At 39.5% G+C, this 27218-nt stretch overlaps 2 protein-coding genes across 2 annotated transcripts in view; one reads left to right on the forward strand and one right to left on the reverse strand.

Moving 5' to 3' along the window:
* The window catches only part of TRPC5 (transient receptor potential cation channel subfamily C member 5), a 257934-nt gene that overhangs the window by 63973 nt on the left and 166743 nt on the right, over nt 1-27218 (reverse strand). Inside the window, exon 3 of the mRNA XM_031660502.1 lies at nt 19628-20149. Within this exon, the coding sequence (XP_031516362.1) occupies nt 19628-20149 (522 nt within the window). The remainder of the gene's footprint in view (nt 1-19627; nt 20150-27218) is intronic.
* On the forward strand, nt 1577-8722 carry TRPC5OS (TRPC5 opposite strand). Its single transcript, XM_017954181.3, has 3 exons — nt 1577-1677; nt 1996-2084; nt 7182-8722. Exon 3 carries the CDS (start codon nt 7492-7494, stop codon nt 7825-7827), a length of 336 nt encoding a protein of 111 aa, XP_017809670.1. The 5' UTR covers nt 1577-1677; nt 1996-2084; nt 7182-7491; the 3' UTR covers nt 7828-8722.

Here is a 27218-nt window from a genome sequence, read left to right on the forward strand (position 1 = left end):
ATGTCAGTTACCAGATGGATAGTATGGCCTCTGCCTCAGGGGTCTTTATGAGCTACTTGTAAGATATAGGTTATCTCATCTTGTATCAATTAAAAACTCTGCCTAGCCATAAGGGTCTCTTGCCTTAGCACTGCCGTGAAGTAGAGAGCCACACAGGCCAAAGGGACTCTCCCCTGCGTATTCATACTTCATTCCATTTTCATTAACTTTGATGACTGGCTTGCTGAATCCTGGTAAGACTTTTATCACTGTCTTGCTGTCCTCATTAGTTTTTGTAGGATGGAGGCCTAAAATTTAAAAAATAAAACTATTTTTTTGAGGTATGGCATGCATATAGTAAACTGCACAAACTTTAAGGGTGCATATCAATGCTTTTGTTTTTTAACATATGTGATTATATCAAGATATAGAACATTCCCAGCATCCCAGAAGGCTTTCTCATATCCCTTCCGAGTCAATAACCCCCTACCCAGAGGTAACCACTTTGTTCACTTCTTTCCCATAGATTTGTGTGCCTGTTCTTGGATTTCATGTAAATGGAGTGATATGATAGCTAATTTCATGCATCTGGTTTATTTCAACATTCTTGTACCTGTATCTTGGTGGATATTTGTACACCCTTTGGTTATATACTTCGGAGTAGCATTCCAGGGTCATGTGATAGAGGTATGATTGGTTTTAGCAGATACTGCCAAATAGTTTTCCAAGGTAGTTGTACCAGTTAACAATTTCACCAGCAATCTATGAGAGTTCCAGTTGTTCCATGTTTTCAGTTCTTGGTGTTGTCAGTCTTTTCCATTTTAGCTCTTCTGGTGGGTTTTGCATATCTCATTGTGGTTTTAATTTGCACTTCCCTGATGAGTAATAGTGATGAACACCTATTTATATGCTTATGAGCCATTTGGATATTCTCTTTTATGAAGTGCCAGTTCAATTCTTTTGTATTTTTAAAAAATTAGACTGATTATATTTTTCTTATTGATTTGTAGGAGTTTAAAAAATGTATGAGTGTAGTGGATATAAGTCCTTTGTTAGATATATATTGTGAATATTTTATCCCAGTCTGTGGTTGGCTTTTCATCCTCTTAAGGTGTAATTAATCTTTTCTTTCATGGTTAATGTTTTCTGTCCTATGGGAAATATTTGCCTACCTAAGATCATGAAGATTTTCTCTGGTGGTGTGATCTAGAAGCTTTGTTGTTTTAACTTTCATATTTAGGCCTATGATTCATTTCAAATCATTATTAGTATTAGTTTGGTATCTGGCATGAGGTAAGGGTCATGGTTCCATTGATTTGTCTGTCCTTCAGCCAGTACCATGCTGTCTTAATTTCTGTAACTGTATAACTAGCCTTGATATCTGGTAGCATATGTCCTTCAATTTGTTCTTCCTGAAGATATTTCAATATTACTAGCCCTTTATGTATCTTTATGCATTTTAGAATCATTTTGTCCAAATTGCCCTTTGGGAGTGGTTTTGATCTTTTTGACTCATTAGTTTTCCCTGTGTCCCTCTAACTTCAAAATCTAGGTAACCTTTTAAAGTGGAGACCGGTGGCCTGTTTGGGGCAGTTCCCCTCTAGAGGGAGAATTTGTCTCTGAAGTACCAGGAGACTGCAGGAGATTTTCCTGTGCCTTTCCTGCCCAGACACCAGCCCAGAACTCAGGTGACTTCAGGTAAGAAAAACTAGCCCTGCATTTTGGGCTTCTCAAGTTTCCAGCCCATTATTTTAGTGTCTCCCAACTGCCAAAAGTTATGCTCATTTCTCCTTTCCTCAGGAGAGTCCTTCTGCTTTACAGTCAAGCTTCATCTTCAACAGTGCCCAGAATTAGCAAATGTCACAGGGAAGGAAAAAAGTCCGATTGTCAGTTCACTTAGAAAGGGCTCTTTGCTCTTTGAAATGTTGGTTAATCTCATCCTTGCTTATCGATTTAGCAATTTATCTTTTTTTTTTGGTGTGTGTGGGGGTGTTGTTTTTGTTGTTGTTGTTGCAGGAACGTTCACATCCTGTTTGGAAGCAAAGTCTGCAAATTGTTTAATAGGCTGAGCCTTGATACCCCCATCCCTCTCAGCTCTATCTCAGGTAAGTAGTTTATGAACATTTGGGCCAATTGAGTAGGTCAGTGGAAGGATAGATAATGGATATATCCCTGAACCTCCCAGTCACAGATAGTGGGGATTTCTTAGGGGACTAATCTGCCTAAGTCACATTCAACTTGGAATTCAGCCAGTTTCTAGGGATAGCAAATGACATTAACATTCTCAGTTCTATTTCTGCTTAGGAGAATGAGATGTCAGCTCTGGCCCTGAATAAGGCAGATTTGCTCCTGTAGTCACCTAAATTTGTGCCCTCTAGCATAGGATATTAGAAGTCCCACCTGGGCTGATATCCATCTCTGCACCTTTACTTATGTGCTCATGGACAAATTACCGAATCTCTTTGATCCTCAGTTTTTCCACCCATAACTTCATAGGATGATTTTATTGTGAGGATTAAATGTACTACAGGTTGAGTATCTCTAATCTCAACATTTGAAATACTAAATGCTTCAAAATCCAAAACGTTTTGAGCACCAACATGACACCTTTGCTTTCTGATGGTTTGGAGTACACAAACTTTGTTTAGTGCACAAGATTATTAAACATATTCTATAAAATTATATTCAGGCTATGTGTATAAGGTGTTTATGAAACATAGATGAATTTCATGTTTAGACTTGGGTTCCATTCCTAAGATACCTCATTATGTATATGCAAATACTCCAAAATCTGAAATCTAAAACACTTCTGCTATCAAGCATTTTGGATAAGGGATACTCAACCTGTAATATAAGAAAAGTGGATTTTACAGTCCTTGATACACAATAGGTCTCCCATTAATGTGACAATTTATTAGAAAATTTTTTATGGGCACATCATTGCATCTGACATATGCTTTCAGAGGCTGGGGATTATGCTTGGTTAATTTTTTGAAGGGAGTAAAATTTACATATAGCGAAATGTACAAATTTTTAGAGTACCATTCAATGAGTTTTGACACATGCATACTCCTGTGTAACCCATGACCTTATCTAAACATGTTCACTACCATCACTCTAGAAAGATCCTTTATGCCCCTTCCCAATCAGTTCCTACTCCCATAAATGCAACCACTATTCTGATTTTTTTTCTACATAGATTATTTTGCATTTTCTAAAGTTGTGTATGGATGGAATCATACAGCATGTAATCTTTTGTGTCTGGCTTCTTTCATTAAGTATAATGTTGATTATTCCTCCATGTTGTTGTCCCTGTCAGTAGTGCCTTTCTTTTTATTGCTTATCAGTATCACGTTGTGTGACTATACAACAGTTTGCTTATTCATTCTCTTCTTGATAGATACCTGAGCTCTTTCTACTTTTTGGTGATTATGCGTACAACTTCTATAGCTATTCTTGTAAAAGTCACTTTGTAAACTTTCACTTCTCTTGGGTAAATACCTAGGAGTGGAATTGCTGGGATATAGATAGGTATATGCTTAGTTTTATAGGAAACTGATGTTTTTCCAAAAACATAATACGATTTTATACTCCTACCAGTAGTATAAATGTGTGTGAGAATTCTGGTTCCTCTACATCTTTGTCAATATTTGATGTTATCAGTCTTTAATTTTAGCCAATCTACTGAGTATATTGTGGTATCTTAGTGTGATGTCAATTTGCATTTCTTTGATTACTAATAATGTTGAGGATATTTTCATGTGCTTATTAGCTCTTCATTTGAATTGTCTGTTCCGATCTTTTGACCATTTTTAAGTTGGGTTGTTCGTCTTTTTATTATTGAGTTGTAGGGGTTCTATATATATATATGTATAGACACACACACATATATATAAATATATATCTGACAGTGAACTTTCAACCAGAATATATATATTCTGTTATATATTTATGTTGTATATATATGTTATATATTTTCAACCAGAATATATATATTCTGGTTGAAAGTTCATTGTCAGATATATATTTTGTGAATATTTTCTCTCAGTCTTTGGGTTGCCTGTTCATTTTATTAACTGTATGTTTTGATGAGTTGGTCCATTTTTGTATCCCCTGTTTCCCACATGCATGATTGAAGCTTGATAATATTTACGGAATGAATGTGCTGAATGTTGTTCTTCCCTCCCTCCTTCCATTATTTCGTTTTTTTCAAAGACACTTACTGATTACATACTATGCTGGCAAGCACTCTTCTGTTCTTTGGGGATATAGCAGAAAACAAAACAGACAGATTTCTTAGTCTCATGACAATTACATTTTAGTCTATATGTATGTAGGGGTAAGGTGAGAGACAGAAAAACAAATAATTAAACAAGAAAATATGAGGTAGCTATAGATACCATCATGCAAAAATGAAATTTGTGTGTAATGGGAAAGGGATGATTAGGGGCTTTACCCAGGTTGAGGGGTAAGAAATCTGAGGAGGTGATATTAAAGTAGATATCAGAATGACCCGAAGTCCCCACTCCTCCCCCACCAAGGAGAAAGGAATCCCAGGCAGAGGATATAGCTAATAAAAAGTCCCTTAAAGTGAGTTAAGGCTAGGCATAAACTATCCAAAATACCCCTTTAGGCTAGCTGAGGTGTCCAGAGTTGGTTGCTTTGGAAATTACCATAACTGGCATAAGCTGATGCTACACTGTTACTCTTTCTTATTATTGGAATACTTAGCAGTTTCTTCAAGTTTCTTCTTGCCCTCTCCTCACCCTCTAGTTGCTAAGCTCTGAGATGGTTTGAGAATAAAAATGGTGGATCAGCTAATATAAGGGTCAAGAAAGTTAAGGCAAGGTCACTAATTGTTTTTCCGGCCAAAAGCAACTGAGTCCCCCACCCCACAAAAAAAATCAAGGGCCACAAAAAGTAATAAGTAACTACATTTGTCTTTTAAGAGAGCAAAATATGGAATGTTCTACCTCTCTGCTTTTTATGTTTAGGTTGTGTAATGTACAACTCAATAAATACAATAAAAATTTGATGAATCAAATATAATTTATTCCAGTTTTTTCCCAGTTTTAGGAGAGAGATACAAGAAAAGATGATGGAAAAGGGTAAGAGTAGATGGAGATAGAGAGGGTGTGAAATAGAATGAAACACATAGGTGAATAAATGGAAGCATATTGACCAAGAGGAGGAATAAAGGAGTCCCAGAGGAAGATAGAGAAGTTGAGGGAAAAAACTGGGTGAATGGGAAGTCAGAAGTTAAATAGGTTTTGTGTGAGGGTGTTCCTGTCATCTTCTTGTGCCTTTGGGCTGTATATACCATATAGTAGTTATTGCTTCCTTTGAAAAATGTGATGGTGCTCTCTAACAATATTTAACACACATCTTTCTTCTGTGTTTTCCTTCTGATGAGCTGATGCATGTTCTAAATAAATGCCGAATTCCTTTCCTTGATTTCTCTCCATATTTTCTTTCATGAGACGTTTTTCTCTTAAACAAACAGATCCTTTGAATTAATAAAACAAACTGCTCTGCCTCTAGTACCCATTCTCCTATATTCCATATGGAAAGTTGCCTCCAACAAAATCGTGCCTTCTGGTCATTACTGTTGTGACCCTTATCATCAGGGCAAACCCCATGTCTACTGGTAGGATTTGGGACCAAAAAAAATGTAGTGATCTTACAGGATTTATACTAAGTGGAGATAGTATACAACTGAGTGGGTCGAAAAAGGCCCTGTGGAGACCAGCAAGCTCTATGTGCAAATCACAGACCATCTGGCTGATGATTTTCTGTACTCCAATAAATATCCAAGGATTACAGTCAGCTGAAAGTGAAGTCTGTGGCTTGCTGGGCCCCACTCTGGTCAGAACTGCTGAAAACTGGGCAATAATAGACTTGGTAGAATCCTAAAGGAGTTATATAGATGACTACCTCCTAAGGCTTTCAACTAGGAAAAGCCTGACTGGAGCTGGAGAAAGAAAGTTAGCCCAATTTGCAGAATTAATAGCCAGAAATTTAACATGTAGATATAACCAAGAAAAAAAAAAAAAAAACTGGCCAAAGGTACATAGCTACACTGATCAGCCATACAGAACTGGACTCTTGCAGGAAATACAATCTGGTAAAGGGAGATATGAAAATAAATTTGTGAAAGGAATTTAGAAATTCTTATAAAGACATGTATCAGCTCATCAGAATGGAAAAGCAGAATAATCTATTTGGAATGAGAGGGGAGATAATCTAGGCCCCCAAAACTAATGTATACCCTGAAGTTTTGGGGACTCTAAGTTTCAACTCGGCTCCCTTTTCAGTTCAATATAAGGTTGTAGGATGGGCTTGTGAAACCTCAGGGCATGTGGGCATGTATGTACCAGGTTAGTAGAGAAGAAAGAGTTAGAAAAACAGAATCAAATAAACAAGTGAGTAAGAGATATGAGATATGTCAAAATACTAAAAACTTCCTGCATCCTCAACAGGTTCACTTTAAGTGTGGTGGGGAGTGGTAAACCAGACAAATGTAGCAGGTAGATTATATTGAGTCAATATCTAGATTTTCAAACAAATAATATTGCCTTACACAAGTATATACTTACTCAGAAAGTGGGTTTGCAAAGAGCCCACCAGAAATGCAGATGAAAATAGTACAACCATAGCTTTAGATAAAGTTGGAAGAACGAGCTGCTAGATATGGAAGAGGGGCAGTAATAGGAAATTATCAAGGAACTAGTTTTATAACTGAAATTCTCCAAAGTTTGGCAAAATACAGAGAATATAGGACTTTTATTTACCATAAACTCCCCAGGCTGCAGGGCATCTGGAAATTTTAATGAATGGATTCCAAAAAACACAGAAAGAATTCAGCAGCACCAGATATAAATGGCAATGAGGCAAAGGTGCTAATAATTGACAGACCCTGAGTGAGTGTATCCTTCCTCAAACGAGATGTTCAGGAAAGACAGACAAACTGCCTATGCTTACTTTTCTACCAAATGTCTTAACAAGAGATAAAGACCATGAGGTTTTCAAAGGAAAGAGAAGTAGTAGAGCCTCACAAGGCCAGCAACAAAGGAGGGGCTATAGTTAGACATATCATTTCAAGCTTAACGGCAATTCTTGATGGGGTAACCAGTAGCTGTAGCCTGTAGGATGGATAAAGGCTCAAAGATACTAATCTTTATATCTCTCTTTTTTATTATTAGGTCTGCTTTGCTGTTTTCTCTTGGCTGTGACAGTCCGCCTGATGGTCATTATAACAGCAGTTCACCACTAGTACAAACAAGAGTACCATATATAAATTCTGTGCACGGTTTACCGACATCATCAAAAAGTTCTATTGTTCTACTGTTCTCATTCTGTACTTGATCAGCATCATAATCATATCAACATCTTAATTTCTGGCCTAAACCAACCACAGAACCTTTGTTAGCCCCTTATACTATCCATTGTCACCGAGAGTCCATTTGCTAGAGCTTGTAGTGATATTTTATCTATTTAGAAGAGCACTGCAGCATGGATTCTGTGTCAGTTCCTGTACTCATTGATGGACTTGTTGCTTGTGTAGCCCAGTTAATAAGAATAGCTGATGAGCTTTTACAATTCATTATACAAGTACAAGAAGTTCCTTATGTAGAAGAAAATGGTGGAGCAGAAGAGACTGAAGCAGATGCACCTCTTCCTGAGGAGCCTTCGCTACCAGATCTCCCTGATCTCTCAGACTTAGACTCAATACTTACACCAAGAGAGGATGAAGACCTAATGTTTGATATAGATCAGGCTATGTTAGACATGGATAACTTATATGAAGATACAGTCTCTGGTATAAATGATGACTTAACAAGTGACTAAGACCCAATTTCTGCCCCCGCCCCCAGGGATGTGAAAACTGATCATTTCTCTGTTTCAATATATTCTTATTTTCTGTATATTAGCAATATGTGTTTTCTCACAGTTCTGTACATTTTCATTACTAATAACCCATATAACAAGTAAGATTTGATTTACTTCTAGCAAAAGCTGATCTTTTTTTCCTCTTTGTTGTTATTCAAAAAGTTCTGGCTTTTGCCATGTAGGTCTCCCTTTACCTGTACTTACTGTCATGCTAGAATTTCTGATGATGGGCGCAAACAATAGTAAAGAAAAGAAATTCCTCACCCAGTTATGGAAGGGAGAACTGACAAACTCTATCACATCTTGGGACTAATTTCACTGCTCTCCAATGAATGGAAATGAAAAGGGGAATATCCCCCAGGGTAGCATCACAGTAAATGAATACATTCACATTAACAAGACAATGTTGGGATGCTTTTATTTGAAAGGATATAACTCCTAACTTATCCTTTTAGAGAGCATGTGTCCAACTAAAAATGCTATAGCAGACTAAGGGAGGTAATTTTAAAAGAGCACTATCTACCAGATAATAAAAGTGCAGAAGGGTTTTCAAATGACTGTTGCCAAGGAGAAAACTGAAAAAGCTGGGACCAAGAGTTCCAATGCAGGACTGTTCTTGCACATTCTGACCACATTGCAGCTACTTTGCACTGTTATTCCCCAAATGGAAAAGGCACACTATACCAAATAATCAAAGAGAGAAGTAATAGAAGGGCTAAGGAAAGCCCTACAAGGATTATTCACCAATGGAAAGACAAACACTCACCATATTGGACTAGATATCTGTGGACTAGATATAGTCCTTAGGCATCAAAGCAGGACGATGCTACAACCTTATAATATGTGGAGCTGGCTGGCCCCTTGTTTGCCTGGGTCACCTGGACAGATTGTACTGTAATGGTACCTCAGGAACTAGATAAGATATATTCTAGTGTTTGCCTTGATTCTGTAATTGTATGTAATTTATCCGCACTGGATGTGGATAAAATATATCTTCCTGAATACAGCTTAATTTAAAAAGAATAGTTAATAGGCTTATTACAGTGAATCTGCTGCAACCTCAGCCCAGAAATATTTACTGTTGAGAGATAGGTACAGTAATGAATTTAGATAAAATATGGGTTGGTATTTAGCCACAATAATTTTGCATATGCCAGGAGGGGAAAATGGAATAGCTGAAGGACCCACAAATCAAAACAGAAAGAGACGAAATAAATATGCAGGAAATTTACTGACCATATCAATTGCATGCCATACAGTACCCTCATTTTTATTTGGAAAAATAGCTACCTTTTAGACAAGCCCATGGACACTATGGCCCTCCTTCCTAGAGAATGACCATTGCATCTCATGACATGGGCATCAACTAGGTAAAGATATAAAGGTATATCACTAGACAATGTGTTATATACAAACTGCAAAGAAATGAGATGTAGAAGGAAATCCACACTGGTGGAAATTGGACTATAGCAATTCATATAAAGGCCTAAAGCATATAGTCAAAAGGATTAAAATGATATTTAACACAGATGACTTCAGAGCTAATCTTTGCAAATCAGAATTTATGGAACTATTCAACATATTAATATGAGAACTTTCTACAATAGACTACTATGTGAAAGGATAGATAAGAGTAGGTGAAGATTCAGGAGACTTAGAGGAGCAAAGAAAAACACAAATAGGAAAAATAAAAATTATATCATAAAACAACAACTGGATAATTAAAATCCACATGGGATAGCAGATTGAGGGATTTTACTGCCACAATCACTGGACAAACTGAATCTTACTATCTCGCTTTCCCAGTATAGGGGACTCTAGATATGCAGTTATGTCAAAAATGGCAAATAATTGATGGAGTACAAAGTGACTATGCCAAATTAACCTAAATAGAGTAGTGGGAAAGCAAGGTGAAACAGTTTATCACTCCATTCCATTAGGAACAGTTTTACTAGAAAGATTAGTGATAACAGTTAAACAAGAAAAGTTATACATTTAGTAAATAAGAATAAAAATATGAGAACTAGATAAAAGTTAAAGGAACCTTTGCTTTAATTATAGCTTCAGAAACAGCCAGGGAAGATACACACTCCCCACAAGGATTTTGGACTTTAGGAAACTGGGCTATAATTTTGTGTCACAATAAAACTCAAAGCATAAATACCTGGACAATATCAGAGAACACATCCAAGGAGAAGCCACCAGTCCGCTACAAATTTTATTTGGTGAGCAGTTTAACTGTAGCAGGACAGACCTGGTGCTCTTAAACATGATAGATCCCAAAAGGTAGCTATTCCTCCGAGTAGAACTTTGGAATATGGACTTTATAACAATTCTACAACAGATTAATGTAAGCTTGTTAAAACTGTTAGTGTATTATAAGAGAACACAGGTAACCATACTACCTCAAGGAGGTTATGAAACTACATCAAGAGAAATCCGTGAGACTACTCTAGACCTTGAAACAGGACAAAGATTTGAACCAGCCCATAAGACAGCCCGTAATGTTTAATATAGTCCTTAGGCATCAAAGCAGGAACATGCTACAACCTCATAATATGTGGAGCTGGCGGGCCCCTTGTTTGCCTGGGTCACCTGGACAGATTGTACTGTAACGGTACCTCAGGAACTAGATAAGATATATTCCAGTGTTTGCCTTGATTCTGTAATTGTATGCGCTTAAGGATTGTTAAGATATGACCCCTGCTCCAAGGAATGGATTGTTGTATTAAGTATGTTTTCTCTATGGAACAGAATTAGAGTTAATAGTGAAAAGAAATGTTTAGGAAATAAGACAATACTTAGGAACAAGAACTAGCGGGAATGGTGTTTTCAGGAGAGAGAAGCAAATTAATAAATTGTCAACAGTTATGCGACGGTTTATGATGGAAAGCCATGATATGGAGTTAGTTTCTAAACAGGTTTATGACCAAAGCCCTGTTTTTGTCTTCTGCAAATTAGCCAACCCTAAGATGTTGCTATAAATAGCTGGTAGGCGATTGACATAAGTCGTGTATCTGAAAGCTCAATTAGATGGAGAATTATTAACTAGTTTAGTCCACTGATTGGATATCTCTGATTGAAATCCTGCATCTCCTCCAGGAGAATGGAGCGAGTGGCTGATCCTTTATGCAAATTAGCCCTTTTCTGTATCTTCTTAAGACCAATGCTAAAGCCAATTATTATATAGCATGGCAGAAAAGAGAGGGGCTCATCATTCTGAGACAAGCTTAAAGGTGTGAAAATCAAGGAAGATAGGCTGGTAGATGACATTAGATTAGGTAGTACAAGATTTCACCCTGATTTGCTTGGGCTAAAATATGTGGGGAGTTGTGCCTATATAAATTCTTATGTGTGATGATTACTGCTAGTTATTATCTTATGATTGTTTAAAATCTGTATTAGCTATTGATCTAAACCATTTTATTGTTTTCTTTCAAGAGATTTTAACTAATAAACTTTCATTCACAAATCAAAAAAGGTGTGGTCATCTTAAAATACCTGGTGGTGAATTTGGAGGCTACCAAATAGGCACACAAGAACTTCACTCAACATAAGGTAGCAGAGCATAATAAGAGAGAATGTTGTACTAGGAGTCTGAAGTTCTACTTCTGGCTTTGTCAGATGATCTTAAACAAATCTCTAAACATAGTCCTTTCTCATTTGCAAAATGAGGGTTATTAATAAATTTTCTGCTTACCTTCAGTGATAATAAGGAACAATTGAAATAATGGTTTTCATGGCATGACATATCTGACATTGAGACAATATGTGAAATCAGGACTTTTCAGGAATATCTGAAAAATGTGCATGCATATATTCATTGCAGCACTATTCACAATAGCAAAGACATGGAATCAACCTAAATGCCCATCAGTGATAGACTGGATAAAGGAAATGTGGTACATATACACCGTGGAATACTATGCAGCCATAAAACAGAACGAGATCATGTCCTTTGCAGGGACATGGATGGAGTTGGAAGCTATTACCCTCAGCAAACTAAAGCAGCAACAGAAAACCAGAAGCCACATGTTCTCACTTATAAGTGGGAGCTGAACAATGAGAACACATGGACACAGGGAGGGGAGCAACACACACTGGGGCCTGTTGGGGGCTGGGGTGGGGAGAGGGAGCATCAGTAATGGATTCCCAGCTAATGGATGCTGGACTTAATACCTAGGTGATGGGTTGATCAGTGCAGCAAACCACCAAGGCACATGTTTACCTATGTGACAAACCTACACATCCTGCAAATGTACCCCAGAACTTAAAAATTAAAAAGAAAATTCACCCATCTGCAAAAAAAAAGATTGTATGACAATACCTGAAAGTCTATTTGACATGAAATAATTATCTAATAGTTTTACACCTGTTTTCTAAGAGATTAGAGCTTTCTTATTCTACTTCATGCCAAAGTTAGAGTTTGGAAATCAGCTATTGTTTCATTCTTTGGAGCTTTTTTGTTTGTTTGTTTGTTTTTACCAAACTGAATTCTTTTGGGGAGTCTACTTGAGTTCTAGTAGGAATAACAATGAGGAAAAAAACAATATGAAAAAGCCCTTCAGGAAATAATGAATTATATTCCATTCAAGGCTAAGATTTTGTTCCTGAGGGGGTTATGTAACTCTGAACGTTATTAACCCACTATGATCCAACTTGATTTTTATGATTTTTGTTGTGTTTTTGTACTGACAGTCTTATTTTAACAGACTAGATGTACTTATTGATTCCTCTTGGGAATATTTCTTATATTTTTTTCAGAGATCCTACTCTCTCCAGCCCGTATTTAAAACTGAGTTTCTTCTGTCTCTTTAACCCTCAGTAAGCTCACAAACCAACCAACCAACCAACAGAAAATCCCTAAAGAAATAAAAAATAACTTCTAGTTCCTGAAGTTAGTTATTTGTGAATTACTTGTATTGATAAATAAAACTGTCGGCTTCCAATATCACATCTCTTCAGGGTAATAAATAATCCTTGAAGGTGATTGCCATTATACTTATGAAGGTTGGAACTGCATTTTACAAGGTGAGGAAAATCACTGAAGTCTTTATACCTGGTCACAATTTCATCTTAAAAGACCCTAGAAAAATGCTGAAGGTGGCCGGATGTGGTGGCTCCCAGCACTTTGGGAGGCCGAGGCGGGTGAATGACGAGGTCAGGAGATTGAGACCATCCTGGCTAACACCGTGAAATCCCATCTCTACTAAAAACACAAAAAATTAGCTGGGCGTGGTGGCGGGCGCCTGTAGTCCCAGCTACTCGGGAGGCTGAGGCAGGAGAATGGCGTGAACCTGGGAGGCAGAGCTTGCAGTGAGCCGAGATCGCACCACTGCACTCCAACTTGGGTGACAGAGCGAGACTCCGTCTCAAAAAAATAAAAAAAAAAAAGAAAAATGCTGAAGGCATCTCAAAAGATAATTTTAAGTTTACCCCAAATATTCATATAAGGTGGACAAGGGGGCAATGTTTATGAAACACAACTTTAGTGTTTCAGATTCCTCTAATCAAAGATGTCATTAACTGGCTGGGCGTGGTGGCTCATGCCTGTAATCCTAGCACTTTGGGAGGCCAAGATAAGCAGATTGCCTGAGCTCAGGAGTTCAAGACCAGCCTGGGCAACATGGTGAAACCCCATCTCTACTAAAATACAAAAAAATCAGCCAGCACAGTGGTGGGCGCCTGTAATCCCAGCTACTCAGGAGGCTGAGGCATGAGAATAGCTTGAACCTGGGAGATGGAGGTTGCAGTGAGCCAAGATCATGCCACTGCACTGCAGCCTGGGCAACAAAGCGAAACCCTGTCTAACAAAAAAAAAAAAAAAAAAAAAAAAAAAGGGTGTCATTGACAAAATCTGTTGTTGAAAGCACGTAAATACACATGCCTCCATATTATGACAAATTCTGGAAATATTGGTTATTCTAATACCTTTATTCTTACTTAAACTTGGGGGAACATGCCTTTCTTGAAACTATAACTTCTAAATTTTTAATGTAAGCAAACCCCTAACTTCCAGCTTTGGAAAATCAGCTCTGTTGCAGCTCATTTTATGGAGAAAAAAAATGTTTTGTGTGAAATACAGCTTTTAAGCTCAAGTTCTAAAAAGACATGTTGTCTATTTGAAACTTAAGATGTGAATGGGCTTATCTTTGGGTCCTTATCCAAAGTGCCGGAGTTCTTGATGCTTCTCTCCCACAAACCTCGACTCATTGGGAAAATTCCCATTTGTACTGGGTATTTCTTCATTTTTTCCCCAGTTGGAATCACAGCACACTTTAAAAGATTTAGCAAGGTGTCATCAGGGATGGCACTAGAGAGTGGAGAAGTAGTGCATCTGCTCTGTCCTATTCCTGATTACAGACATTGAGGAAGTAATCCTATCTATCCTTGAAGACAGAACCTCATGGTCCAACTGTTATTAAGCATGGAATCAAATGGAAAAGACAACTTTTCTCTTTTAGCTCAGTTATTTCATTCTCATCTAGAGGCAGTTTCTCTTTGAATAATTCTGATCCTGGGAAATAATTCTTGTGCATTCTCCTACAGTCTTTAGGGTATGAAGGTCATTTGAAAAAAAAAAATGTCCTTTTAAAAAATGTTTCCATCTTGGTTTGGGGCTCCTGATATGTAACCCTCAGGGAAAATGTGTTCCTCTAAATCCTGGAGTGTGACCCACTTAAGATGTTAATATGTGTTTTTCTTGATGAGTTAGCACACATAAACTATATGCCTTCAAAGAATTTGAGAAATTTTGTCTAACATGGAAAAGCTGAGTTAATTGCCATAAACATAATGGAAACATAGGACTGGCGTGGTGGCTCATCCCTATAATCCAAGCAAATTGGGAGGCCCAGGTAGGTGGATCACCTGAGGTCAGGAGTTTGAGACCAGCTGGCCAACATGGTAAAATCCGTCTCTACTAAAAATACAAAAATTAGCCAGGCGTGGTGGTGCATGCCTGTAGTTCCAGATACTAGGGAGGCTGAGGTTGGAGGATTACTTGAACCTGGGAGACGGAGGTTGCAGTGAGCTGAGATGGCACCATTGCATTCCAGCCTGGGTGACATAGTGAAACTCTGTCTTGAAAATAAAAATAAAAATAAATAATAATAATAATGGAAGAATAAAGTTAGATTTCATTCATTTATTTGCATCGAAAGGAAAGATTGGTTTGTCTAGTTTCATCAAATCCTACATGAGAAGAGTTTATACTGCAAAAATCAAGTGTATTATATAACATGATAAAATAAAGATCAAAATCATGACGTTTTTATGCTTGTGGTTCTAAGCACAGTGTGAGTGTTTCAGTTTTTTTTTTTAAAGACTAGATTTTGGATATGTATTGAACAGACTTATCAGTGTGATTCCTCGAATCAAGAACATTTGAGAACGAAGTTCTCACAGACACTTGAATTGTTGGAACCTCAGTAGCTCACATCATTGAGCTAAATTTATATGCTAAAGTTAAAATTACCAAAACACAACTCCAAAAAGGACATTGCTGATTTGTTTAAGAAGTGGGATTATTCAGCCTTAAACTAGACATGTGAATTGAATAGAGAGAAATTAGAGGCTGTATGCATTTGAGACTCAATGAAACCACATATTTTAAAAAAACTCTAATTCACAGGTTGGGAAGGATTACAGTTTTTTTTGTTTTTGTTTTTTTTCTAGAAATGAAGTCACAATTCAGAAGGGATTTATAGAGTTTGATGAGTATAAATTATGTTTTACATTCCTGAAGCAATGCCTTTGGAGTATAAACTTTGAGATATATATGGTTTCTCAAGCCTGCCTTTCTAATCAGTGTGGCTTAGTTTGAAGAGAAACTAATTATGTTAAAATTGATGTATAGCCATTGCTAAGATAATTTATCTTGGAAAATTTGGAGCAAAATATATAAATATAAATCTCCAAATGATTCTGAAGTCTCTGGCTATGAGACTAAACTTTAGGCCATATTTGAATTTCAGTGGCTCTATGGAATTATATTCTTTATCACTATTGACATTGAAGTTGACAGTCACTCAGTATCCCAGTTGTATACCTGGAGCTAGAGTTTGATGTGATCTGATGGAAACAATTCAGTCTACTAAATACCATGGTTTTCATTTATTTGATTCACAAATGTCAGTGAATAGCACCAGGCCTAAAATTGTTGATCTTTGCATAAATAGACTGCTTTTTGAATTACTTTTCAAAAAGTAATTTACTTTTGAAATTACTTGATTTTTGAAATTACTTTGATTACTTACTTTTGAAATTACTTTGATTACTGCTGAATATCCATAATATTGAATAGTTAAGAAGGGCTACTTTGCTAGTGTTATGGATTAAACATAATTTAGCTGGCTGGGCATGGTGGCTCACATCTGTAATCCCAGCGCTTTGGGAGGCTGAGATGAGAAGATCACTTGAGGCCAGGAGTTTGAGGCCAGGAGTTTGAAACCAGCCTAGGCAACATAGTGAGACCTTGTCTCTAAAAATAATAAAAATAGGCTGGGTGCGGTGGCTTACGCCTGTAATCCCAGCACTTTGAGGGGCCGAGGTGGGCAGATCACTTGAGGTCAGGAGTTCAAGACCAGCCTGGCCAGCATGGCGAAACCCCATCTCTACTTAAAAAAAAATACAAAAATTTTATTGGTGTGGTGGTGCATGCCTGTAGTCCCAACTACTATGGAGGCTGAGGCAGGAGAATCGATTGAACCCAGGAGTCGGAGGTTGCAGCGAGCCGAGACTGTGCCACTGCACTCCAACCTGGGTGACAGAGTGAGACTCCGTCTCAAAAATAAATAAATAAATAAAAAATTTTTTTGAAAAAATGGCCTTGTGAAATATGAAACTATACTTAGATAGGTTCACTATTGAAAGTAAAATAGACACTCCAAAACTTGTGCATCTTCAAAAATGAATCCTAGTGATGATGGCTGCACAATGTGAATGTACTTAATTCCACTGAAGTGTAAACTTACAAGTGGTTAAAATTTGAAATTTTATATTAGGTATATCTTACCACAATAAAAATTCCACTTCAGTGTACACAGGAATGGACCCTGGAAACAATGTTGGAGTCTCTGATGATTAATCAAGAGAGCAAGAAAAAATAAGACCCCGCGGCACATTCAGGTTAGTGGGATGATAGTTAAGAAATATATGAAAATATAGTAGCATAAAGATATTACGTAAAAACAATGATAAGAAATTATGGAATAAAGAATACAAGGGACAAAGTTTCTGGACAGTAAAAGGACTAAAACAAAGTGGAAAAAAGTGATGAGAAAGTTAATGAGGGTTGGGGGGCAGTTAATGTATAATACAAAAGTGATTCCGTGGTCATGTGACAAGCAGATCCCCATGACAGTGAGAAAGTCATCACACTGGTTTTCAAATGCAACAGTAACTAAAACTGGCAAATGAAGATCATATGAGCAGGTGGAGTCAAGCCATACAATAGAAGGTGACCTACCAACACAAAATTGATGAAATATTGCAGTGAAATTGTTTGCAAATAAATGCATTCTCAATTTTAAAGAGCACGGGGGGCCTAAAATTGTAAAGTTTATCTCATATTCAGCGGGGCGAGGATTGTAAACTTTAGTTGTATTCTGCAATTATCTATTTTTTTAAAACTATTTTATTCCCATGAACCATTCTGTCACTTGGAAGCAATTCATGTTCTAAAAATAGCTGTGATTTTCTTTCTCACAGTATTATAACAATTTATGTAAAGTGAAAACACACTGAAACGATAATATACATCTTTAATGGAAATATAGACTTATATCAAAGTGTAGATACAGCAGACTGCTTAACACAATGACTGATACTTCACATCAACAGCAGGGCTGTGGGAGAGAGGGCGGGATAAGAGAAGGATGGGCCTTTACTATATCTATTACCTGCCATTTTACTGTACAGAATTAGACCATATGCCATGAGTCCTCCATGTGTAACAATAAAAATGAATAATTTTAACAGCTAATAGTAAATATTTTTTGAGACAGTCTCACTCTATTGCCCAGGCTAGAGTACCATGGCACAATCTTGACTTACTGCAACCTCTGCCTCCCAGGTTCAAGTGATTTTCATGTCTCAGCCTCCTGAGTAGCTGGGATTACATGCACCTGCCCCCACGCCCAGCTAATTTTTGTATTTTTAGTAGAGACTGGGTTTCACCATGTTGACCAGGCTGGTCTCAAACTCCTGACCTCAGATGATCTGCCAGCTTTGGCTTCCCAAAGTGCCGGGATTACAGGTGTGAGCCACCACACCCCGCTCAACTAATAGTTATTGACTGCTACTGTATGCTCAGTATTTCGCTATGCATAAGTACATTACCTATTTTATTTTATTTTATTATTTTATTTTATCTTTACATTTCTCCAGGGAAGTAAGCACAACACCAGGCTTATTGAAATAACTTAAAGCAGGTAAATGGCAAAAATAAAATAAGGGGACTCATAGGTAGGCCTAACCATTTACCACTTCCTTCAGTATAGCCCTTTCGATCTCCATGTTGCTCTTCTTCATTTTTTATCCCTTTCCAGGTTGCCCTGGTATTTGTTTTTTGCCTCATTTCTAAGGCATAGTACTTTTATTTTTGTCTGAGAAAAAGGAACCAGATAAACACACAATGAGGTTTGTCTCAGAGCCTGGATCCATGAAGGAATGGCACTGCCAGTTGCCCTTCAGCTGGCAGGCACCCCTCAGCTGCTTTGACTCCAGGTAGCATGGAAAAGAGATGGAAATGGACATTAAAGTACTTCTGGTGCCATGCACTGAATGCTATATTTTCTTATTTCCCACAATCCCCTATGAAGTGAAGAAACTATTTTGATCTCTATTTTGTAAATGAGAAAACTAATGCCCTGAAAATAGGAGTGAGTTTCTTTAGGTCATACAGCTAGTGGGTTAAAATTCTATCCTCAGTTGCTCTGGCTCCACAGTCCCTGCTTTTTCCATGGTATCATGCTTCTTCCTTAAAGGGCTAAGTTAGCCTTGTTAGGAGGCTCTCCCAAACTGTTTGATAAGATGGCATAGAACTACACCTGCTTGATTGTAAATCTTGCCTAAATGGAAAGCAGAGCCTCACCTGTGACCTGCTTGAATTGCCCTCCTTCAAAGAGGTGGAACCTAACATTTTGGAGGTCATACCATGGCAGATCCTGCTCCAACCTTTTATTGAACTACAAACCCTGGGTATGACTTCATCTTTCAACTGTGTTTTTTAGCCTTCTCACTAAGGGGCTGCCAGGGATTCAGTTGTGCCAACAATTACCAGCGTCCAGGCAGTGACCCTTCTGTAATCACTGCCCACTATGTCCCCAGTATATAGGATAGGATCCTTTGTTATGTGCTATCACAGAACACTGTTCTTTCAAAGTACGTATCTTAGTAGGTAACTATATATTCGTTACAGTGATCATTTACTCTATATCCACTACCAGCTTGTAAGCTCCATGAAAGCAGGGTCAGTGTCTGTATTCTGTATTGCAAACACTCAGAACAGTGCTCAGTAAGCATTTGTTAAATGCATGAATGCTTTTCCATCAAAGAATCAGATGGTTACTTATCTGGCCATAAAGAAAATACAAAAAGGTTGTCTGTGCCTTGGATAAATGGGCCTAGCTGTGAGGCCTGCCCAACCATTTGTTTGTTAGAGAGCGAAATGGTAGAAAAATGCTGATTCTTGCTCTGCTGCTCCAGGCTTTGGAGGCCTTAAGCTTCCCTGAAAGCAGACATGAGCTCAGCTTACCTCTTTCTGGTGGTATTTGATTGCCACCTTTAACTTGGCCAGGTCATGGTACTTCTGAGGGTCAAGCTCTTCACTGTGGTCATCTCGATGATTGAGGATGATCTCCAGTTCCCTGGAGCTCCGAGCTTGGTCCAGCAGGTCTTTGGCAAAGAGCTTGCACTGCTGAGAGAGCTCCTCATACTCGGCCTTGAACTCGTTCTCCACCTTGCTGAGCTCCTTGAGCTCCCAGCCCAGGCGGAAGGCAGTTAGGATGGGGTCCTCACTTGATAAGGCAATGAGTGAGGGGCTTGCCAAAGCCTTATAGATGTTCAGTCGAGAGCGAGAGTGGCGCAGACTGTCTACCTCTGAACTAGACACACACTCCACACAGTTGCAGCGGATCTGGTGGGGCCGTGGGATAGTGACCCGTTTTTGGACAAGCAATTTGATGATTTCGTAGTTGTTGGTGTGGGCAGCCAGCATGATGGGAGTGATGTCCGGTGTGAACTCAGAGAACTGTGTGTCCATCATCAGAGTGGGGACCTAGGTACAAGAAATGAGAAGCATAGAACGGCAGGATTAAAGTTTGGAGAGAGAAGCATAGGTCCTATAAAATGCTGGCAATTCAGGAATTAGAGTCTCCATTCTCGTTTCAATTTTTTGACCTCCTAAACCTCCTTCCTTATAGCTAATGTTTATGGAATGCTTATTGTGTGCCAGCCACTATTCTAAGCACATTACATGTCTTTACTCATTTAATCTCCACAACAACCTTGTGAGGTAAATATTCTTCCCATATGAAGAAGCTGAGACACAGAGAGATTAATGAACACACCTAAGGTTACAAAGTTTTTAGTCAGCAGAGCCAAGATTCAAACCCAAGCAAGAGTCTAGAGCCGAGCTCTAGAGTGACGTTGTCAATTATGCAATGACAACATGCCCATTTCTGTCTGAGACATACTGGAGAATACAGAGGAGTAAAGGACATTTTTTCCTGACCTCCTGGAGAATTATTTGGGTAGAGCAAACTTACATAAAACTGGTAACAGTACATAGTATATCTGCTCAGTTCCAAATGGGCAGTAGAGGCTGCAGGAATATTTATTTGAAAGGCTAACGACAACCAGTAATCTTCAAGACCGTATCATTAAATCAAACCCCGGGGGCTGAAGAGAAGATTCCCTCAAATGATTACATTAGCTTTGTGTGTGTGTATACACACACACACACACACACACACACGTGTATATATATACACACACACACATATATATATATACACGTATACACACACACATATATACGTGTATATACACACACACATATATATATGTATATACACACACACACATATACACATATATATGTATAAGTGTATATATATACACACACACACACATATATATAACTTCAGGGGACCAAAGACCAAGGCGAGACAGGGTTCGTCCAACTTCCTGTAGGTCCCAGGAAAGTAAAGATAATTCGTTAGGGTCAGGAAGAAGTACTCTGAAAATGAAGACTTCTCGGCTTGGGGAGGGGATACTGATAGCAAAAGGACCATTGATAAAACTGCTATGTCCATGATGTAATGTTTAGTGTAAATAGCAGCGATGAAGGTGGGGGCTTCTTTGGGTATTCAGGGGCACTTCTGGGTGAGTGCGCAGAACCTGATCAATGAATTAAGAAATCTTTCAACTTTGAAATGTTTCTTGCCAGGCACGGTGGCTCACGCTTGTAATCCCAGCACTTTGGGAGGCTGAGGCGGGTGGATCATGAGGTCAAGAGATAGAGACCAACTTGGCTAACACAGTGAAATCCCGTCTCAACTGAAAATACAAAAAATTAGCCAGGTGTGGTGGCGGGCGCCTGTAGTCCCAGCTACTTGGGAGGCTGATGCAGGAGAATGGTGTGAACCCAGGAGGCGGAGCTGGCAGTGAACCGAGATCACGCCACTGCACTCCAGCCTGGGCAACAGAGCAAGACTCAGTCTCAAAAAAAAAGAAGTCTCTTTTAGGACCCAGTCTTTTCTCAGTCCAGTAGGGAAGCTGAGGCAGCTTGCTAGACTCACAGAAGAGTTTAAGTGTGGTAGGATCTAGAGTTAGAGAAGGGGAGGACTGGAATAGTCAACAGAGGCAACAGAGGCTTTATGAAGAGGTGGAGCCCAGTATCCAAAACATGGATAGGATTCCAGAAAATTGAGAAATATTGATTTTATTACACTTTAGGAAAAAATGTTTCAAACGTTCATTTTAACTGGGTAGGACAGACCGTGGATAATTGGGAGTCTCATCAAATAGACAAATCATGGGATTTTTGTTTTGTTTTTAATTTTCTTTATCTCTCTAAATAAGAGAGACAAATCGTGTTTTAATCAATAGGTTCTTTTTACTCTCAAAACTTCTTTAAAAAATAAAACAACAACCCACAGTTACTGGCTAACTGACAAAGGGATGAGTTACTGTTTTTCAACATCATTGCCTCCCTCCCACCTTGCATGCAGGATTCTCCAACAGGGAAGTGGCCAGAAAACATAGAGTAGTAGAAAGGTGGAGGAGGAGGAGTTTGCAAGAAATCTGTTTCCTTCACTGAGTGCTTGCATCAGCCTCTCAATAGTTGAAAGCTGACTGCATAATGGTCATTAATTGCTAGCATGGAACAGCGAGTAAACATTGTTAAACATTTAGAGGGAGCCGCTACAAACAAGACAGCAGGAAGTGAGCAACTGGCTCATAAAGTAAATTGGACATAGGAAAGAGTAATCTCAGAAATTAACATAAGCCTACAGGCTAAGGAAGAAGTAGGTCTGAGTGGGCCTGGAAATGAATATAAACACCATAAGCATAAAGCCTAGAGTTGGGAGAGATGGGGAAGTGAGAAATTTGTTACAGTCTCCCCAGGAAGAAGAGAGCTCAGATCTGAGAACTCTGCCCTTTCTTTGGGCAGAGGCCTTCCTCAGTCTGTGTCTGGGTCTGAAAGTGTTGAGCAGAAGGGAAGAGAGGCTAACCTGTAGCACAGGATTTCCTGCGTTAGATTGGGGGTATGGGTCTGCTTCCTACCATGCTATTCCTCCTTCCTCTCTCTCTCTCTTTTGCTCTCTCTCGCGCTCTCTCTCCCCGTCTTCCTTATTCTTTCTACTTTTCTTACTCTTTTCCTTTCTTTTCTTCCATGGCAGTGCTGCCAGTCCTGTCCAAGACACACAGCAATACCTGTGAATAGTGTTTAGCCCCACTTGTCTGATAGAGCCAAAAGGTTGTGGTTGTTCATGCGTAGAATAATGAAATGCTTTCTGAAACTATCTGGTTATATTGTCTAAAAAGGAACTTTATGATTCTCCATTTGACTTCCTGAGTACCTAACACTAGAGAGGAAACCTTTTAAAAAGAAAACTGGTCTACAGTGACCAACCTTGCCCTCCCACCCAGACTGTTTTTTCTCCTCCTATCAGTGTTGCCACTCACAGGTTGCTTTCTGTGTGTATATCCTTGTGGATTCCCTGTGTGGAATGGTCTCTCGCCCCATTTCTCCGCCACTCAAGGGCCATTGCAAGTTCTGACTTCTTCAATAGCTCCTCCTCCTAACTTTGAGCTTATCTCTTGCTCTCCACTCAGATATTGTGGGCACAAGGTTACATGCAAGAAAATCACTTTTCTGATGTTGTCTTATATTATTCTCAAATTACTTCACACATGTACTTTTTGCCTCCTTGATAAGGTTATGAGCTCTTTGAAGGCAGAGTTGTCCTGGTCTGCTCTTGTTTCCCCTATGGCATCTAGCACAGTGCTAGACGTACAGCAGACACTCAGCAAACATAAATTAAATTTCCTATTTTCACATTAAGGAATTGACTCTCTTGGGCCAGGCGTGGTGGCTCACGCCTGTAATCCCAGCACTTTGGGAGGCCGAGGTGAGAGGATCACTTGAGACCAGGAGTTCAAGACCAGCCTGGGCAACATAGTGACACTCTGTCTCTAAAAAAACAAAACAAAAAACATTATATTAGCTAGGTGTGATGGCAAGCACCTGTGGTCCCAGCAAGTAGGGAGGTTGGGGTGGGAGGATTGCTTGAGCCTGGGAGGTTGAGGCTGCAGTGAGCTGTGATCATGCCACTGCACTCCATCCAGCCTGGGCAACAGAGTGAGACCGTCTCCAATAAAAAAATAAAGAAAATAAAAGAGAAATTGACTCTATTGTTTACAAACCTGACTCCCACAATTTGGGTCAATATGAGCTAATTTCCTTGGACCTCTCCTTCCCATGTCCAGCTGAGAAGGCAGACATCCCAAGACTCCAAGAAGGGTTAGATGGCTAGCTTTGCAGGGAACTACTGTGAGGTCTCACAAACTTGCAACATTTCTGCCTGTATTTTTCACAATTCCATTGCTTCAAAGTGGGGACTGATCCATAGAGTATGGGTTTCTTTCTACTCCTTCTACCCCTTCTGCTTTGTTCTTCTTCATCATCTTGCTGTTTTGTTTTCTGTTTTTCCTTCCCAGGCTGTGCAGAGACCATGGACTATCATCAGAACAGCCAAAGTAAAGGAAGAGAAATTTTTCTTTTTTTTTTGAGGCAGAGTCTCCCTCTGTCGCCCAGGCTGGAGTGCTGTGGCGCGATCTCGGCTCACTGCAAGCTCCGCCTCCCGGGTTCACGCCATTCTGCTGCCTCAGCCTCCCGAGGAAGAGAAAGTTCTATAATGAGGGTCAGAAGATTCTGATAATAATCTAGATTTTATGACGTTGTCTAAAATACAGGCCAAACGGGTAACAGAAATGAGGACCAGGTGTAGGTATACATGTATAATTTGGGTGAGCGAATGATAGAAACTGGTAAACTGCAGAGACCCTCTCAAAGGGGGCAGCTACTACTCAGCTCCTGTAAATTGTCATAAGCACAAGTGAGGACCAGTGTTATAAATTTTTGAAAAGAAGCCATAAACATGGATTTGGGGGTAGAAGCTCTTAAAGTTATAAATGTTGGCCCAAAAATTTTAAAGACAGTGTGCAGGCCAAGCAAAATACATATGTGAGACCCATTTGGTTTGAGTGAACCAGTTTGTGACCTTCGTGCTAGCACATAAGTTGTGAGACTAAAAAGAGATGGGAGAAGATATTGGACATTTAGGCAAGGGCCAAATGATAAAAGGCCTCATACGCCACGCTAAGGAATTTATATATTATCTTTTGACCACAGGGAACTACTGAGGGTTTTAATCAGGAGAGTGGCATAGTTGATTAGTTTGGCCACAGTGTGGGAAATGGGCAGTGGTAATCATGCTCATAAATGTTTAACAACCAGCTCTCCACAGGGGAGGAAAAAAGATCCTGTTTTTTGGTGTTTGCCAGTTTTTGTGGTGTAAATACTCCCACTGTGGCCAGTTTCATGCTACCAATATGACATCATGGAACATGGAGTTGGGAAGAGGAGTAGATAACCCACTCTCGCCAGCTGGCCTGAGCCAGCTCCAAGCACACCACCATGTGTTTCAGAATAAGACTAGTTAAAAGATATCATTAGTTCAGGTGAAGAGATGGCAAGGATCTTAAATTAGATAGTGATTCTAGAGATAGACAAAAAATAACAAATTTAAGGCATTCATTGGATGTGTCAGGGAAGGGAGGGAGAAGAAATCAAGGGTATTAGGTCTCTAGATTCCAATGCCTGGTTGAACAGTAGTGCCACTAATTGAGATATTGCATACAGGAGCAGGTTTAAGGTTTTTAAAAGTTCAGTTTTGTGCTTGTTAACTTTGAAGTCCCTACTGGAAAAGCAGCAGGAAATTGTATAACTCCAGCATGAATCTTGAAGGAGAAGTTAGGGTTGAAAATATAGATGTGAGAGTCTTCAGTCAGTAATAGTAGTTGAAACCAAGAGTGGACAGGGTCAGCGTCTGTCTGCCCTTGTTTCCTCACAAGTGACTCCACCAATCTACTCCAAGGACTCTGTCCAGCCCCAGTTTCCAGGGCAACCGAGGCTTGAAATAAGAAGCACTTAGGAGGCCTGCATCACGTTCCATCATTCCAAATTCCTACTGTTGAGGCTTTTGCAATGGGACATTCTTGTTCTGTTTGTTTCTTAATTGCAGCTTCTACCACACCTGTGCCCTAGCTTTTAAAACAAGGCTTCACCCTTACCTGAGTTTCTGGCCTAATATCTCAGGCCTCTTTAATGAAATGTGGCTGTGAAGAGGAGATGAGGCTGCATCTTGAGCACCTTGATTAGATCATGGGGAGGACCCAGGGAGGAGGAGAGATTATAGACAAGGGAAAGAGGGGGCTTGTGGGTAGATCAGGGTGCCTGAAGAGATGAGGAGAGATGAGGAGGGATGAGGTCCAGAGCAAAGGTTGGGGTGAGGTGGAGGTTGATCTTGGTCTGGAATAAGGATGCCTTATCCTCAGAGACTGGAGGAAAAAAGGTGAGTTGAATGGAGCTGTTGGTAAGTTTGTTATTGAAGAGGACTGGAAGCTGAAGTACTTCCCATCTAAAAATGCAGTTTTCTCATTGAAATGGGAGGTGAGATAAGATGCTTTGAGTGAGGGAGGAGAAGTTGGAAGGGTGTGTGGAGAGAGTTCAATGTATGGAAGACTTGCTAAAGGGAGAGAAAGAGGAAGTTGACCAAAGGAAAGTAAAAGGATGGCCTAGCAGTCCTGAAATCTTGGATAAATTAGCAGCTGTAAATTTGTAATGGCAATGATGCATGGAAGAATGTGGCTTTTTTTTCTCTCTAGCAGCTTTGACAGTCCAGATGTGGGGATGGAGAATTCTGATTTTTGGATAGATTCAGGATTGTGGTTTTGCCAGTGAGAGGAAGTTGAGTATGAAGTAGTTCAGGTGATTGCACTTGAAGACCAGATCAGATAGGTAAGGGTAAAAGTCTGGGAGGAAATGGAGGCATTGAGGGACTTGAGGTCTCTTTGAAGTCAAAGGGCAGAGAGAGTAGGCAAACTGGGAGGATAGAAGACTGTGGACAGAGAGTAGGGTGCTAGTGGATATGCTGTCCACAGTGGAGCAGTGTTGAATGATGACCAGCTGTGGGTTGGTCATGGGCACAGTGGGCTGAAGTAGAGTGGATGTGGAGGTCAGTGGAGCAGGGAAGTCAAGGAGCTGATGGGTCAGGATGCTGGCTGTATTGTCCACATGGGTGGGTGCTGAAGTCATTCAGGGTGATGACACATATTGGGCTGGAGAGGACAACTGTGATCTAGAGGCCAAGATAATCAGAGTACTTTGGATAGTGACTAAATCAGCAGATGATCAGGAGATGGAAAGATCAGGAGATGTGACTGTGTCCACATTGTTTTGAGGAGGGCTTCTGAGAGGTGAAGCCAGCTGGACTTCCTGGGTCGAGTGGGGACTTGAAGAACTTTTCTGTCTCATAAGATGTTTGTAAAATGCACCAATCAGTGCTCTGTAAAAATGCACCAATCGGCTCTCTGTAGCTAGTGAGAGGTTTGTAAAATGGACCAATCAGCAGGACATGGGCAGGGACAAATAAGGGAATAAAAGCTGGCCACCCCAACCAGCAGCGGCAACCCGCTTGGGTCCCCTTCCATGCTGTGGAAGCTTTGTTCTTTCGCTTCTTCACAATAAATCATGCTGCTGCTCCCTCTTTAGGTCT

This window comes from Papio anubis, chromosome X (assembly GCF_008728515.1).
Source record: "Papio anubis isolate 15944 chromosome X, Panubis1.0, whole genome shotgun sequence".
NCBI classification, from domain to species: Eukaryota; Metazoa; Chordata; class Mammalia; order Primates; family Cercopithecidae; genus Papio; species Papio anubis.

What these genes read in the sequence shown, in the direction of transcription:
- TRPC5OS (XM_017954181.3), top strand. Translation starts at nt 7,492, where the DNA reads ATGGATTCTGTGTCAGTTCCTGTACTCATTGATGGACTTGTTGCTTGT.